Source organism: Lampetra planeri, chromosome 61 (genome assembly GCF_965212315.1).
Source record: "Lampetra planeri chromosome 61, kcLamPlan1.2.h2, whole genome shotgun sequence".
Taxonomy (NCBI): Eukaryota; Metazoa; Chordata; class Hyperoartia; order Petromyzontiformes; family Petromyzontidae; genus Lampetra; species Lampetra planeri.
In genome coordinates this window covers 3,444,454-3,461,235 of record NC_136167.1, presented here as the reverse complement: position 1 = coordinate 3,461,235, position 16,782 = coordinate 3,444,454, and the positions used below count along the sequence as shown (strand labels likewise).

General features: G+C 50.7%; 1 protein-coding gene across 2 annotated transcripts; it reads left to right on the top strand.

Annotated features, from left to right (window-relative positions):
• Nucleotides 1-1,524: 1,524 nt before the first annotated feature.
• Nucleotides 1,525-16,371, top strand: LOC144736521 (uncharacterized). Of its 2 annotated transcripts, none has more exons than XM_078619068.1 (7): nucleotides 1,525-1,661; nucleotides 9,739-10,106; nucleotides 10,939-10,998; nucleotides 12,892-13,032; nucleotides 13,707-13,886; nucleotides 14,615-14,693; nucleotides 16,006-16,371. In XM_078619068.1, exons 2-7 carry the CDS (start codon nucleotides 9,819-9,821, stop codon nucleotides 16,110-16,112), a joined length of 855 nt encoding a protein of 284 aa, XP_078475194.1. In that variant the 5' UTR covers nucleotides 1,525-1,661; nucleotides 9,739-9,818; the 3' UTR covers nucleotides 16,113-16,371. The 2 variants fall into 2 exon arrangements, with proteins under 2 accessions (XP_078475194.1, XP_078475195.1); XM_078619069.1 differs by having other exon boundaries at nucleotides 1,539-1,661; nucleotides 9,810-10,106.
• Nucleotides 16,372-16,782: the final 411 nt, after the last annotated feature.

Here is a 16,782-nt window from a genome sequence, read left to right as displayed (position 1 = left end):
GTGATGGACTGGAACTGCTTCTCTTTGGTGAAGTGTATGATATTAGCTGGTATTGATGATGTTGCTGCTGATGGCAATTGCTTTTCAAGGTTTTCTCTGAGATTGATTGAATTTCTGGGGGTCCCAACCCCAACATTTTTTAAAACTAATTTCCTGCCTAAAATATAAAAAAAAATCCACTAACACATGGGATGGACTATTTATTTATTACAATAATGTCTAATGGTGTATTGTATTACAGTGCTCTGTTTTTACTGTATGTAATGGAAGAGATTAGGGATTCATAAAGTAAAACCATAACCACAATCATATAAACAGAAATCTATGCATTGATTTATATGAAGACAAGTCCAGATATTGGGGCCAAGGTTTAGCAAATTGTTGTTTTTATTTACAGAGCATTGTAAATTTTCATAGCAATATATTGGGGGGGGGGGACATTTTGAGTGTGGCTGCGTGAAGCTGGGTGAGTGTGGGTGCGTGTGACTGGGTGAGTGTGGGTGAGTGTGGCTGAGTGAGGCTGGGTGAATGTGGGTGAGTGTGGGTGAGTGAGGCTGGGTGAGGCTGGGTGAGTGTGGGTGAGTGAGGTTGCCTGAGTGTGGGTGAGTGTGGGTGCGTGAGGCTGGGTGAGGCTGGGTGAGTGTGGGTGAGTGTGGGTGCGTGAGGCTGGGTGAGGCTGGGTGAGTGTGGGTGAATGTGGGTGAGTGAGGCTGGGTGAATGTGGGTGAGTGAGGCTGGGTGAGGCTGGGTGAGTGTGGGTGAGTGTGGGTGCGTGAGGGTGAATGTGGGTGCGTGAGGCTGGGTGAGTGTGGGTGGGTGAGTGTGGGTGAGTGTGGCTGAGTGTGGCTGAGTGAGGCTGGGTGAGTGTGGGTGAGTGTGGGTGAGTGAGTGAGGCTGAGTGAGGCTGGGTGAGGCTGGGGGAGTGTGGGTGAGTGTGGGTGCGTGAGGCTGGGTGAGTGTGGGTGGGTGAGTGTGGCTGAGTGAGGCTGGGTAAGTGTGGCTGCGTGGGTCTGGGTGAGTAGGCGGACAAATGCATCACCACAGCTCTCGGCAATGAGCTCGAGGTGTGGCGACGGACACGCAGCGAGTCGAACCGGTTTCAGAGACAGCAGCTCTACGCACAGGCGACTGCGCATCGAGTGGACGCGACCCACCCCGTTGCTGGCAGCGTGGGGGGAATACAAAATACAATGCACACGCACTCATCCAGCAGTGGAGTTGCTCGAGGGCTTGTACACCTAAAAATCCCGCAGGTGCGTGGTGAGCGGTGGTGAGCGTGTGGGTGAGTGATGTGGTGAATGATGGAAAGTGCTGAGTAACGTGGTGAGCGATAGTAAGTGATAGTGGTGGGTAGCGGTGATAAGGTGAGTTGGTGGTGAGTGATGGTAAGTGATGTGGGGTGAGTCATGGCGAGTGATGAGTGGTGGGGGGGTGACGTGGTGAGCATTCCTCACCAACCCGTCGTGACATCACGTACCTGCGTCACGTGACCCAGTGCTGCCACACCTGTGGTGGATGTGACGTCACTCGAGTTCCCAGGTAGGTGCCGTGTGTGTGTGTTCATGTCCGTGTGGCGCGTAAACATCGCCACTGGGGAGACAAAGGCGGCCGGGCGTGCTGCTGGTCGCTCACCTCCTCGTGCGCCGTGCCGGCCTTCATAGGTGATACTCGCTAACAGCACTTTCCACCAACAGTCTGTTAGGGCTACACGGGGGGTCTTTGTCTTTGTGCTTGTATACGTGTGCGTATAAATATTTGCATAGGGGTAAGTGCGTGTGTCTACAGGTGTGTGTGTGTGTTTACAGGTGTGTGTGTGTGTTACAGGTGTGTTTGTGTTACAGGTGTGTGTGTCTTTGCATGGAGTAGGGAGCGGTGGCGTTGCGGTTAGCACACAGCGCTACGAACTAGGCGATTCCCGCTCACGGCCACCAACATCAGTGACTATTATCTGAACCGGTCCTGGGCCTCCCCTAGGTCGACTCAGCCGCAAATTAGTACCTGGCGCGGTGTTAAGTAAACATCGCCACTGGGGAGACAAAGGCGGCCGGGCGTGGTGCTGGCCACCCACCCCCTCGTGTGCCGTTCATAGGTGCGACTCGCGAACAGCACTTGCCCCAACAGTCTGTTAAGGCTATACGGGTGATCTTTGTCTTTGTTTATAGCTGTATGTGTGTTTACAATGTGTGTGTGTTTACGTTCCGTGTGTTTACGTCTGTGTTTATAGCTGTGTGTGTGTTGGTGTTTACAATGTGTGTGTGTTTACAGTCTGTGTGTTTATGTGTTTACAATCTGTGTGTGTGTTTACAATGTGTGTGTTTATGTGTTTACAATCTGTGCGTGTTTACAGTCTGTCTGTGTGTAGCTGTATGTGTCTGTGTGTTTAGAAGGCGTGTGTTTGTCTGTTTATAGCTACGTGTGTATGTTTACAATCTGTGTTGATGATGTGTGTGTTTACATGTCTGTGTGTAAAGTTGTATGTGTTTCGGGTTATCTCTGATTTATAGTGGGAAGCAGTCGTGTAGTTGTGATATATTATTTTTTGTTTTATTTTATTTTTCTACCTTCGTGACTTTATCGAAAGAACCAAAGAGTATAGTAGTGTAGTTGTTCGCGTTGCTATTCCCACTCACGGCCACCACCAGTCACGATTCTCTGAATCGGTCCTGGGCCTCCCCTAGGTCGACTCTGCTTCAAATGAGTACCTGGTGCGATGTGTAAACATCGGCACGAGGGAGACAAAGGCGGTCGGGCGTGGTGCTGGCCACCCACCCCCTCGTGTGCTCGCTAATAGCGCTGGTCCCAAAAGTATGTTACGGCTGTACGGGGCATCTTTCTATTTTGTATGTTTGTGTACGTATGTATGTCTTTGTATGTTAATGTATTTGTGCGTGAACAAGTATGTGTGTGTTTGGTTACGTGTCTGTGTTTACAGGTGTTGTTACAGGAGTGTGCATTGTGTATCTGTGTGATGGTGCCTGTGCGTCTAGGTGTGTATGTGGAAAGGTCTGTATATGTGTGTAGGTGTCTATGTGTGTATGTATGTGTAGGTCTGTATGTGTAGGTCTGTATGTGTAGGTCTGTATGTGTAGGTCTGTATGTGTAGGTCTGTATGTGTAGGTCTGTATGTATGTATGTGTGTATGTGTATGTATGTATGTGTGTATGTGTGTGTATGTGTGTATGTATGTGTGTGTGTGTATGTGTGTGTATGTGTGTATGTGTGTGTATGTGTGTATGTGTGTGTATGTGCGTGTATGGGGAGCGGTAGTGCAGTGGTTAGCGCTACGCTGCGCTATGAACCCGGCGATCCGGATTCGATTCCCGCTCACGGCCCACACCAGTGACTATTATCTGAACCGGTCCAGGGCCTCCCCTAAATCGACTCAGCCTCAAATGAGTACCTGGTGCGGTGTGTAAACATCGCTACTGGGGAGATAAAGGCGGTCAGGCGTGGTTCTGGCCACCCATCCCCTCGTGTGCCGTTCCGGCCTTCATAGGTGCTCGCTAACAGCACTTTCCCCTACAGTCTGTTAAGGGTATACGGGGGATCTTTGTCTTTGTGTATGTGTGTGTATATATGTATATGTGTGTATGTGTATAGGTGTGTAGGTGTGTATCTGTGTGTATATGTATATGTGTGTTATTGTGTTTGTATGTGTGTAGGTCTATATGTGTGTGTATGTGTGAGCCTGTATGTGTGTGTAGGTGTGTGTGTAGGTGTGTGAGTGTGTAGGTGTGTGTGTATGTGTGTGTGTATGTATGTGTAACTATGCGCGTGCGTCCGTGTGTTGATGTCGTCAGTCACGGAAGAGATTTGTGGTTTAGGCATTTGGTTCGTGACAACCACAGGTGTATACAGGTGAGTGTGTGTGTGATACAGGTGAGTGAGTGTACAGGTGAGTGTACAGGTGAGTGTACAGGTCAGTGTGTGATACAGGTGTGTGTGTGTGATACAGGTGTGTGTGTGTGTGTGGTACAGGTTTGTGTGTGTGTATGTTGGGAGTGGTGGCGCAGCGGTTAGCGTGCTGCGCTACGAACCGGGTAAGCCGAGTTCGATTCCTGCTCACATTCAACACCAGTGACGATTATTTGAATAGGTCCTGGGCCTCCCCGAGGGAGACAAAGGCGGTCGGGCGTGGTGCTGGCCCAGCCACCTTCTCGTGTGCCTTTCCAGCCTTCATAGGTGCTCGCTTACAGCACTTGCCCCAACAGTCTGTTTAGATTATACGGTGGGGGTCTTTATTTCGCGTGTGTATTGTTGTCTCACTGATTTATTTACTTTTAAAGTTTGTATAATTATTGATATTATGTTCAAGTGGCTGAAGTGTAAAGGTGACGTAAGTACTGTCCAGGAGATGCGTTGGTCTTTGTAGAAGTGTGCGTACACCTAGCCTGGCACGGGTGATGTGAGTTAAACCCCCCCCCCCCCCCATATAATTCGCATTAAGTGGTTAGGGGCCGTCCATAAATGACGTCACGCACCTAGGGGGGGGTCATACATTTGTGACGATGTGTGACGAGGGGGGGGGGTCAAAAATCATCCAAAATCGCGTGACGTCATTTATGGACGGCCCCTTAAAATGTATTAATTGTGCACGCTATATATGTGTGTGTTTCAGTCATGTGTGTAGTCAGTGTACGTATATGGGTGTGTGTGTCTTTGTGTGGGAAAGCGCTGGTCCAGTGGTTAGAACGCTGCGCTACGAACCTGGCGAGCTGAGTTCGATTCCTGTTCGCCGTCAACACCAGTGACGATTATCTGAACTGGTCACGGGCCTCCCGTACGTTGAATCAGCCTCAAATGAGTACCTGGTGCGGTGTGTAGTAAGCATCGCCACGAGGGAGACAAAGGCGGTCGGGCGTGGTGCTGGGCACCCACCCCCTCGCGTGCCGTTCTAGCCTTAATAGGTGCTCGCTAACAGCACTTGCCCCTACAGTCTGTGACGGCTCCACGGGGGGGTCTTTGTCTTTCTGTATCAACCCATGGCACCTGGGGTCTGTCCCGTGACCTCCGGTGAGAGCCCTCGACACTTCACGTGGTTTCAGAGTGCACCTAGCCTGGCGCTGTGATGACGTCACAGTCACTGAGTGACGATCGGCTGTGGTTGTTGTGGCTGTGTTAGTTTATGTATCTATTGTATGTACAGTAGTTTGTGGGTACAGTGTCGTGCATAGCATACAGTAGTGTGTAATGTTGTAAATATAGCAGTGTGTTGTGAAATATGGTGTGTATTCGTGTAGTGGTCTATAGTGTAATATGTGGTGTATCGTGTGTTGTAAGCGTGAGACGTAGTGTCGTGTGAGGGTGAAGGCAGTGAGGTTGACCTGAGTGTGGCGAGTATGGGGTGAGTGTGGTGAGGCTGAGGTGAGGCTAAAGTGAGCGTGAGCAGGGGGTGTGTAAGACTGTGTGTATGTCGCGAGATTAGTGTTTAGTATGAGGAGCTGGTACTATTTTCTATCAAATACCACGGTGGAAACACCCAACCTATCTTGTGCAGGAGGCCCCAGAGGGATGGGCGTTCATGACGCCCCATTGCCAAACCCACATGGCGAAACGAGACTGTGTTGAAAAATAGAACTTTTACAGAGTAGACTCGATTATCCACTTATGACTTATCCGATTTGCGGATTTAACGTGCACCTGAGATTTTGACATAAATTAAGAACGCGTGGATTTTCCCTCAAGCCCAAATTAATAATCTAAAAACAGTTGTACCTTCTTATTCTTGGAAATGTTGATTACAAGTTACGTGCTTAAACCAAACAAATATCTGCTCCGGTTAATCCGAAATCAAGGTGATCCCCTCTACAGTACAGTAGTTGCATGTTTTTACAGTAGTTGCATGTTTTTACAGCAGCGGGCGGAGTTTGATTGATGTTGATTGGCGTGGCTCTGCTGCTGTCCACTTAGTGGGCCGAATTTTCTGCACGGGAGCAGGAAAAGTGTTATTGCTGAGCACGCGCATCGATCAGATCGTTAGTATTTGTTCTAAATCGAAAGAGTAGCAATCAAACTCGTCAGTTGTGCTTCATTTTGAGTGATTTATCCGATCAGTTATTTTGTGAGTTTTCATTGACGAAGCTGTGTGATGGCATAGAAACTTAAACATAATTGACATCTATATTATTGGTTTTTGGCATCGATATCCGCAGAAAATTGGTATTTATGAGTTATCCGTGATTTAGAATAATCTGCTGCCATCCTCCCCATCGATAAGCTACTGTACTTCATATGTATTTCTTATTTCGTGACTTTCATTCCTTTTTTCACTATTTCGCACTTATATCGTGTTTTTGTATTGTTTGTTGTTGCAACGTTCTGACCCCATGCCCCAACTGGACATCTGTGAAAAAAGAGCTTCATAGCTCATCGGATTCCTCCTCCAATCGTCTAAACATAGATTCTGGTTGGGACTCTGAACCACCCCTCCTCGGAGTTCCTCGAAAAACAGAAAGCCACTGTGGTTGGCCACATGGAATGTGCGAATGCCTCCTGTGGACGAGAGGCTGTCACTCCTCTTTCGGGAACTGGACCCGTGCCTGGACTTGCGTGGAGCACAGGAGGTCCTGTGGACTGGTTATGGCTCCAGTCATCGTGAGGGGTGGACAGTCTTCCACTCGGGGCAGGAAGCTGCCCAACAAGGAGTGGCTCTGCTTTTGAACAAGAGCATGAAAGGGGTATGGAAGTGGGGTGTAGGAAGCCGTGAGTCCCAGGCTGCTGTGAGCTCGCCTCCCCATCAACGGGAGGCGAGGAATGGGGGTGGTGGCTTACGCCCCAACCAAAGATGAACATCAGTTGAGGGACGCAGACAAGGCCGTTGAGTCGGATGCCTTCTACAGCCTGCTGTCTCATGTGCTGGCTAAAGTGGCCCCTTGGGATAGAGTCATCCTGTTGGGTGACTTTAATGCCTGAGTGGGTCAAGATGCCTGCATCTAGGCTGGAGTGATTGGAAGGCATGGACCAGACCTGCTCAATAACAACGATAAGGATGCTGCTAAACTTCTGTGCAACCCATGGGCTTGTCATTACCAACACATTGTTCTGGTATCGGAACATCCACATAACATCATGGATGCATACTGGGTCCAAGCAAGAACATCTGCTGGACTAGATAGTGATGGAACTACAAAAGCAGGCCCTTGTCCTTAACACCAGGCCCTACCATAGAGCTGTTTTGCTCACTGACCATCAGCTTGCCATTTATAACATGTGCCTGCCATTTTTCCACTGGATGGGTGTCCACCTGGGACTTAAATAAAACCCAATATAGCCTGGTCTTGGCAAGCTGATAAAGGTTGTAAGTGTGAGTTTCATCATCACTTAAAGCTGGAATTTGCATCGTCTTCCCATCTCATACCGAGGGGAAATGGGTAAGGTTCAGGACTCTGGCTTTTATGCAGCTGCTATGGCTGCATTGGAGATGTGGTCCCAACCTCCCCGGAGACCTTGGCGAACGGAGGTGTTCCAATGAGCTGAGAGAAAGCGGCAGGCCCACTCCCACCATATACTACATTCGAGAATGAGCAGGTTTCCTGCAGCCTTCGCTCGGAAGTTTGGAAGGCTGCATTGTACTGGTGGTCGCAGGTTGCCGAGGAGATAGAATCTGCTTCAGCAGTGTGCGATTATAAGTCACTCTTTAAAGTCATCAAAAAAGTAACTTGCAAGACCAAACCTGTTACCATCCTTACAATAATAGGCCAGGGCTCTAACCCCCAGGAACGGGTTTTCAGGTTTGCTCAGGACTTTGGGGATGGGGAAATTTTGAACTTATATAACATGGGTAATTTGGGATTGACCCTGCTGGGATTGCAATACCTCAAATATTGTAGGAAGTAGGAATCCCCCGAGAGTGACTGGCTGACGTTGCCATCTGTTGAGGAAGTGTGAAAGGCGACCCAGAGCCTGAGACCACATAGAGCCCTGGGCAGAGATGACCTCTGAATTGAACTCCTTTTGGGAGGGTGGTATTTGTGCGAAGGCTGCCCTATATGACATCACTGCTATTGTCTGGTCCATCGGATGGCTTCCGCAGGATTGGAAGGATGCCCTGATGCTCCCCTTTAAGAAAAGGGACCACACAAATTGTAACAAATGCAGGGGCATCTCCCTCCCCAGTATACTGGGAAAGGTCCTGGCAAGGATTCTCATCGCCTTGCCAGGCACACTGAGGAGAGGCTTGCAGACTGGGGCGGTCCTGCACTGACACCATATTCTCTGTCTATCTGCTACAGCAGAGGTATAGGGAATTTAAACGTGACCTCCATCTCTACACTATTGACCTCGTCAAGGCCTATGGTGCACTACTAGGCCATTCTAAATGCTTTTGGGGTCCATGACCCTCTGCTCACAACCATTCAGGACCTTCATGATGGTGGGCAGGCCCAGGTAAAGTTGCATGGTTGGGAGACAGACCCATTCCCTGTTCACATTGGAATGGGACAGGGATGTGCTCAGGCCTCTACATAATTGAACGCAATTTTTACCACTATGTAGTTCATGATGCTCTATATGGCTGTACCGGAGGAATTTCCATCTGGTATAGATACAAAGGGAGGCTGATCGATGCCTGGGTGCAGTAAAGGGATGGCTCCCTATTGGTCAACCATGTTGCGTATGCTGATGATCTGGGAGTTGCCGCTGACTCATTAGTTGGATACTTTGATGCAGAACTTACTAAGAGATGGGACCTTACCATCAGTCTCGCAAATTAGAGCACTTTCCTGGGATTTGATCTCTACCCCCTCCACTCCCTATTGGTGGAGTCTTCTTGGCCACGTTCATGCCCCCCCCCCCCCCCGTTCTTTGCTTGCGAAACGTGGAGTCCTTTGGAGAAACATCTGTGCAGGTTAAAAACATTCAGGCTGGCCTACCTACGATCAATCCAGGGTTTAACTAGGATGGATTGTGTGAGGAGCTCACAAATCCTTGAAAGATCTGGACACATTCCCTTTGGTGAACTCCTGCGTTGGTTGGGTCATGTTGCCGGCATGCCCAGCCACTGCATGTCCAAGCAGTTTCTGCTTGGCTGGATAGTGGGGGCTTAACGGGCGTGGGACGGGCTAGAGAAGAGATGGAATGATGTGGAACAGGAGAATGTAGATCTGAGTGGACTTGCCAATGACTGGCTTCAGTGTCAGTTTAATTTATTAGGTATAACCATGTGAGCCATGCGGCTCTTGACTCGGGTGCAACCGCAACAAAACAAAAACATGAACAAGAAACATCTTAAAGTGACTACACGCAACAGAAAAATTCTGGAAAAACAGCAAAGTCTTCCAGGAAAACCTAAATCAGCCTCTGTTGGGGAGGCTCGTGAAGGATGCTACTGGGCAGTGTTGGAAGTAGTTACCCTCTAAAGTGCATGTGGGCAGCGGTGACGCAGTATTGTGACTCATATATAGTGACTGTGGTGTCTATGAACCAATCGCAACCAATATCCACAATCCTCACCTCTTCCCCTCATTCCTGAACCCTGACCCCCCAAACCCTTACCTCAATCTCTCACCCCTGAACTCTGAACCCAACATTTTTCACCTTCAGCCATCACATCCATCTATCAACCTTCACCTCTACTGCTCACCCCAATCCCTCGCTCCAATCCCATCACCCTTAACACCTCTCCCCAATTCCCAAATCCCTTTGCCCTCTGCTGTCAATCCTCCCCTCCTTCCCCAAACTCCTTCACCTCCATTCATGACCTTCGGCCCTGGATGTTACCCCCCTCCTTGACTCCCACAGCCACCCTCCGCCCCAACCAGCAAACAACCCCACCCCCCCCACCCACTGTAACCCCTCCACTGGGCAACCAGAAGGAAGAGATGGCCGCCCGGCTACCGGACGTGACGGAGCAGGCGATGGCGAGGGACGAGGGCGCGGGGCGGTCTGGGAGGAGGAAAGACCTCGGCGGGTTCGCCGACTCGGCCGAGAGCGCCACCGCCGCCTCTGCCACCCCGGTGTACTTCCTGCTGCACAGCCCCGTGGCGCTAGCGCTGGGCGTGGTGCAGCTCGTGCTCGCCTGTGCCATGCTTGCGCTCGGCTTCGTCGACATGGCCATGCGGCGGCAGACGGCGCTCGTGCAGACACGCATCCCCATCGTGGCCGGCGCGGTGAGCGGGGCGGCGTGCGTGGCGAGGGACTGTGATGATGACGATGATGATGATGACGACGACAATGATGACGACGATGATGACAATAATGATTGTGATGATGATGACCATGATGATGACGATGATGATTATCATGATGATTGTGCTGATGATGATGATTGTGATGATGATTGTGATGATGACGATGATGACGATTGTGATGAAGACGATAATGACGATGATTATGATGTTGATAATTGCGACTATAACGATAATGTTAACGTCAGTGCTTTCTCCCGAAAAATGGCTATGAGCCAGACAAGCTGACACCATCACGCCCATTCAATCGTTATTCACGCCCACATCGAGTAGCCCCACCCACCACTGGTAGCTCCGCCCACCGCTCAGGTAGCCCTGCCCTCTAGCCGAAGCATGTGTAGGTGACGAGGGTGGGAGAGAGCTTAGATGATGGCAAGAGAATAAGAATCAGAATATGTATTTATTCTGGAGGAATCCGATGAGCTATGAAGCTCTTTTTCACAGATGTCCAGGAAGCTCCTCCTCCACACTGCCCAACCTCTTGCCCAACGGCCAGAACTCTGCCAAATGAGCCGAAGGATGGAGTCGATGCTCCCTTCCTCCCTCCCAACAGCCACAACCAGAGTCTCGCCCTCCCCCAATTATGCTCGCACCTCCACGGTTGAAGAGAGGTGTCTCTCCACAGACTCATTGCGAAGCCTCTGATGATGGTCGTCGTGGTCGTCATCGTCGTTGTTGTATGCGTGGGTGTGGATGTCGCTCACTCGAACGTAGCCGCGCCTGACGCTCCTCCTCCTCTGCCCTGTGTCCGTAGCTGCTGGCCGTGCCGGGAGTCCTCGCGCTCTCCGCGGGCTTCAACAAAAACATCAACGTGGTGCGTGCGCGTGTGTGTGCGCGTGTGTGTGCGTGTGTGCGTGTACGTGCGTGTGTGCGCGTACGTGCGTGTGTGCGTGCATGTGTGTCATTGCAGATGAGGAGTAATAGCTTTAACGGTTAGCGTATTGTGCTACGAAGCCAACGATCCCGAGTTCAATTCCCGCTCACGGCCAACACCGGTGACAATTATCTGAACTGGTCCTGGGCGTCCCCTCTTTGTCCTCGTAGTCTGTTCAAGGCTACATGGGGGATCTTTGGTGTGTTTAGTGGGCCCGGGCAGGTGCAAACACAACCCGCACCTCATCGGTAATGTCGGTCGGTAACGCTGCGGTGGTCATGAGCAATGCCACTCACAGCCACCACAGTGGCCAATGGGGAGAACTGGATGTAAACACTTTTGTTTTTACTTCTATTTTACCAGGTAAGGCCCACTAAGCTATGTAGATCTTTTTCAGAAGCAACCTTGCGATCATAAATGATAGCTCAATTATGTGGCCTATCATCACGTGGAATTTTGTAGCGGCCAAATGCTCTAAAGACGTGATGTTGATTCTAAATGTGGAGGGGGAAAACCAGAGAACCCGTAGAAAAATCCACGCAACCATGGGGAGAGAGACAAGCAAACTCCAAATATAAAACAGGCATCAGGGTTGGGATTGAACCCACGACCTCCTCATACCAGGCGAGATAGTTAACATCTCCTACCTACCAGGGCTGGAGACCCCTCCACCTTAATTTCAATTACCACAAACCCACGATTTAAATATCAAACTAAGCCTGTGCTGGATGCCCCGCGGGGTACAGGTGTTTATGACGTATTCCTGGCCAAACCCTCATTTCGCAGAACCAGGAGACTGAATCTGCACCCTCAGGGTTCCTCCAGAAACAGCAAAAAGTCACTGCAAGTGGCCATGTGGAATGTTCGAACACTCACTGTGGTTTAGAGGCTGCCACTCACCTGTTTGGAACTGCACCGGTACCGCCTGGACCTCTGCGGAATACAGTCGGTCCCATGGACTGGTTCTGCCTTCTGGCTTCATAAGTGGTGGACACTCATATCAGGAAACTGCCAAATAATAGGGATGTGTCTGTTGGTACAGAAGGATTTGGAGCTGAGTGGACTTGCCGAACAATGGTACCAGCGGTGTCATGATTGGCTTCTGTGGAGGAGGCTCGTGAAGGACGCTACTGAGCAGTTGGAGGCAGTCGCAGGGCAGAGGAGTGACGCTCATAACAGCGAGCAGAGCGCCGGGCAGATAAAACGCAGAAAGTCGGCACGCTGGGGAGCACAATTGGTGCATCTTCCAGTCATCTCAATCAGCCAACCCATGGCACCTGGGTTGGTCCCATGACCTTCTGCCAGCGAGCCTTTGACACTTCGCGTGGCCTCAAAATGCACCTGGCACAAGTGCCACGGTGACGTCACTGCTACTTTGCGGTGAATGGGAGCTGTTGTGGTGGTGTGTATAGTGGGGAGCGGTGCCGCAGCGGTTAGCACGCGTCGCTCTGAACCCAGTAACCCAGGTTCGGCTCCAGCTCACGGCCAACGCCATTGATGGTTTTCTGAACCGGTCCTGGGCCTCCTCTAGGTCGACTCATCCTTAAATGAGTACCTGGCGTGGTGTGTAAACATCGCCACTGGGGAGACAAAGGCGGCCGGGCGTGGTGTTGGCCACCCACCCCCACGTGAGCCGTGCCTGTCTTCATAGGTGCTCGCTAACAGCACTTGCCCCAACAATCTATACAGGCTATACAGGTGATCTTTGTGCGTGTGTGTGTGTACGCGTGTGTGTGTGTACGTGTGTGTGTGTGCGTGTGTGTATGTGTGCACGCGTGTGTGTGTACGCGTGTGTGTGTGTGTGCGCGTGTGCGTGTACGTGTGTGTGTGTAGGTGCTGGCGTGGCTGCTGGGCTCCCTCAGCGCCGCGGCTGCCTGCCTCGCGGTGCTCGTCTACGCCGCCCTCACGCTGCACTTCAGCCGTGACGAGCTCGCCTACATCCACTCCAGCATGGACATCTTTGTCTTCAACGAGGTGAGCGGACGCTCGCTCGCGGCACGGCTCGGCCACCGCAGTGGAAAAAAACAACCCGGGCTGGCTCGGCACGGCACGGTTGTGCGGTGGTGATACAAAACAAAATAGAGAAGTTGCTTGGTCAATGGGCTCCACGGTGGTGAGATGTTAATTCCCTCGCCTGGGTGTACAGAAGGTCGTCTTGGTTTCGACCCCAACCCTGACGATTCCTGTTGTATATTTGGAGTTTGCGTGTCTCTCTCGCTCTCTCTCGCCGTGGTCGCGTGGATTTTTCTCCGTGTACTCCAGGTTCCCCCCCTTCCCTCCACATTGTGAATCGACGTCGGGCGTTTAGTGTTTAGAGTATTCACTGCAGGCTATAAATGTCTACATGACGACGATGATGAGAAGCCGCTTTTGTTGACCTATCGTTTGTGATGGTCAGGTCACTTGTGTGAAAAAGAGCTACCGATAGTTCGGTGGGGCCTTACCTGGTAAAAAAATACATGTATTGTACTAACAAATTTCATAATAATAAAATATAATAAAAGAACATAAATTATAATCAATGAAAAGGAAAAATATATATATATAATTGAAAAATATTAATGAAATTAAAAAAATGTAAAAAAGACTGCTGCTGCTGCTGTGAATGACACGGGTGCCACCGCTGCCACCTCGCTGACCACGCGCAGTACACGGCACACGACCAGCTGGCGCGTGGCGCCAACGCGGCCCTGCTGGTGACGGCGCTGCTGAGCATGGGCTTCTGTGGTTACGCGGCGTGGTTCGCCATTCGCTGCCTGCGCCACTCCTGGGTGCCACCACACGGGGTCTGCTGCTCCTGCCTGGAGGTCGAGCTGGAGCTGGGAGCGGTGAGAGAGAGAGAGCGAGAGAGCATGAGAGCGAGAGAGAGAGAGTGCGATTGTGGGCATGCAACTCAAAAAATGGACCACATAGTAAACCCATAGAGATACAACATAGACTCATAGAGACCCATAGAGATACAGAGACACATTGAGACCCATAGCGAAACACAGGTATATTAAAGGCAAGTCACAGTCGTGGCACTTTCTCAATGCAACCCAAACTCGGACCATATATGATTTGAAGCTTTCGTGACTGCAGGAATTACTCTTTGGTTCTTTTGGCGAAGTCATGTAGAAAGAAAATAAATTAAATAATAGAATACGACGTTTCGATTGCAATACAAGCAGTCGTCATCAGGTAAAACAAAATTTGAGAGAGAGACAAAATACAGACGCGGAGACACACAGACAGACACACAAGCAGAGAGACACAACACAGAGACACACAGAGAGAGACACACAACTCAGGGTAAGAGGGCAGGGCTAGATATGGTCTCCCTGAGGCTGTGGAAGTGGCCATTGTATTGTGAGAGATTAGCATGTCAATGATGCATTGGTGACAGAGCGAGTAGGACATCCAGCCTGTCAATACAACCTAGTAAAGCAACTCAGAGAGTCAGCTAACATCGTTTATATTTACACGATCTAAACCAAAAAAAACCTCGATTATGAAGCCTTACCATGGGCTAGACGGGTAAGCTTTGTCTGGGTTGACCTCGTGTGTCCGTACACAGGTGGCCCTGCTCGATGAGGATGACGACGACGACGACTCTTTCCTGCACACGGAGCTCTCCGATCTTTCACCTGATCCAGGTGAGAACCCGGCCCTCGAGAGTCGAGCGCCCCTCACTGGCTCCTCGGTGTGTGTCAATGGCGACCTTTTTTGCCGGTAGTTTAGTTTTTGTTTTATTTTCAGGCAATAAAACAGGAGTTGTGTTAAGCACCAAATAGATAATACGTTTGGCAAGGCATCAAGTCTGCATGAACCAGAGGTGTGGACTCGAGTCATGTGACTTGGACTCGAGTCAGACTCGAGTCATGAATTTGATGACTTGCGACTCGACTTGGACTTGCATAACAATGACTTTGTCCCACCTCTGAGATGTGGACTCGAGTCATGTGACTTGGACTCGAGTCAGACTCGAGTCATGAATTTGATGACTTGCGACTCGACTTGGACTTGCATAACAATGACTTTGTCCCACCTCTGGCATGAACCCACATGGACTTGTGGTGAGTATGTGTGGTTGTTTATTGCCAGAAAGGGTAAAGCCTCTTCTGATTTTCTTAATTCTTGATTCGAGCAAGAAGGTATCCCAAAGATATCAGTACTCGACCCGAGCTTTAAGTGCACCGATCCTTGTATTGTCTTTGCACTATCTTGATTTGAAGCTTTCGTGACTGCAGAAATCCAAACTCTTTGTTTTTATCGGTAAAGTCACGTGGGTATAAAATACAATAAATGGTTATTTATTTTATTTCTTCCCCACGTGACTTTACCGAAAGCACCAAAAAGTATGTCGTTGTACTGGTGAGACAAGGCCATAAAGACAGCTGTGTAGGCCAATCGGCTACAAAGACAATGTTTACATTATCAGAGGCATGTTTGTTGGCATGTTTTGCCTCAAGCACTGTGTGTAGTTAATGCAGACTTGATGCCTTGAACCTGGGAATGGTGTTTTCTCCCCACTGCCGGCATTCATAGGTGCTCGCTAACAGCACTTGCCTCAAAAGTTTATTAAGGCTATATGGGGTGTCTTTGTGGGGAGCGGTGGCGCAGCGATTAGCGCGCTGTGCTATAAACCCGGCTAACCGAGTTTAATTCCTGCTCACAGCCAACACCGGTGAAGATGATCTAAACCCGTCTCCGCCTGAAATGAGTACCTGGTGCGGTGCGTCACCATCGCCGCTGTTGTGACAAAGGCGGCCGGGCGTGGTACTGGCCACCCACCCCTCGTGCGCCGTGCCGGCCTTCATAGGCGCTGCTCGCTAACAGCACTTGCCCCAACCGTTTGCTTCGGTTACACTTGGGATCTTCGTCTTTTTGTAATGGCACAGGGGCTGTGCATGTACATGGCTCTGTGTCTTCATCTGCATCGAGTTGTCTCTGTGTCTCTGTCTGTAGGGGAGAGTGCACGAACTTCGTTCAGCACATCCGTCCTTGTGCAGCAGAACCCTGATGATGACATTGGTGGTGATGGTGGCGATGGGGTTGGCAAAACCGTGGGGTGAGGGTGAAACTGAGATTCACACCCTCACCACACACTCACCACACCCTCGCCACACCCTCCCCACACACTCACCACACCGTCACCTCCTCACCGCACCCTCACTTAACCCTAGCCTCATCCTTACCTTACCTCACCATCAACTCACCCTTACCTCATCTACAGCAGGTGATGGGTGAAAGTCTCCTTTTGGGAAGTGGGGCTACAATATTATTTAGAGGGGGTAGGGTGAATTTTTTTTAAATAAATATTTTAAAATAAAACGTGTTTGAATCAATGTTGTAAAATATAAATGTCTAGAAACAAGAGGGGGGGGGTGCCAGGTCCCCACTGACAGAGCACGCGGTGGGCACACAGAGCCAAGGGTACCCCCCCACCCCACGTGCCCCCCACCCACGCCCCCTCCTCATCTCCCCCCCCCACGCTCCCTTCCCACCCCCACTACGCTCCCCCACATGCTCCCTCTACCCCCACCACGCTCCCCCCGTGCCCCCTCCACCCCCATCACGTGCCCCCCACACGCCCCCTCCACCCCCACTACGCTCCCCCCACCTGCCCCGAACGCGCCCCCTCTACCCCCACCACGCTCCCCCCGTGCCCCCTCCACCCCCATCACGTGCCCCCCATGTGCCTCCCACACGCCCCCTCCACCCCCACTACGCTCCCCCCACCTG

What these genes read in the sequence shown, in the direction of transcription:
- LOC144736521 (XM_078619068.1), top strand. Translation starts at nt 9,819, where the DNA reads ATGGCCGCCCGGCTACCGGACGTGACGGAGCAGGCGATGGCGAGGGAC. An exon ending in TCAACAAAAACATCAACGTG is followed by an intron (nt 10,999 to 12,891) that starts GTGCGTGCGCGT and finishes GTGTGTGTGTAG; the next exon opens with GTGCTGGCGTGGCTGCTGGG. An exon ending in TCGAGCTGGAGCTGGGAGCG is followed by an intron (nt 13,887 to 14,614) that starts GTGAGAGAGAGA and finishes GTCCGTACACAG; the next exon opens with GTGGCCCTGCTCGATGAGGA.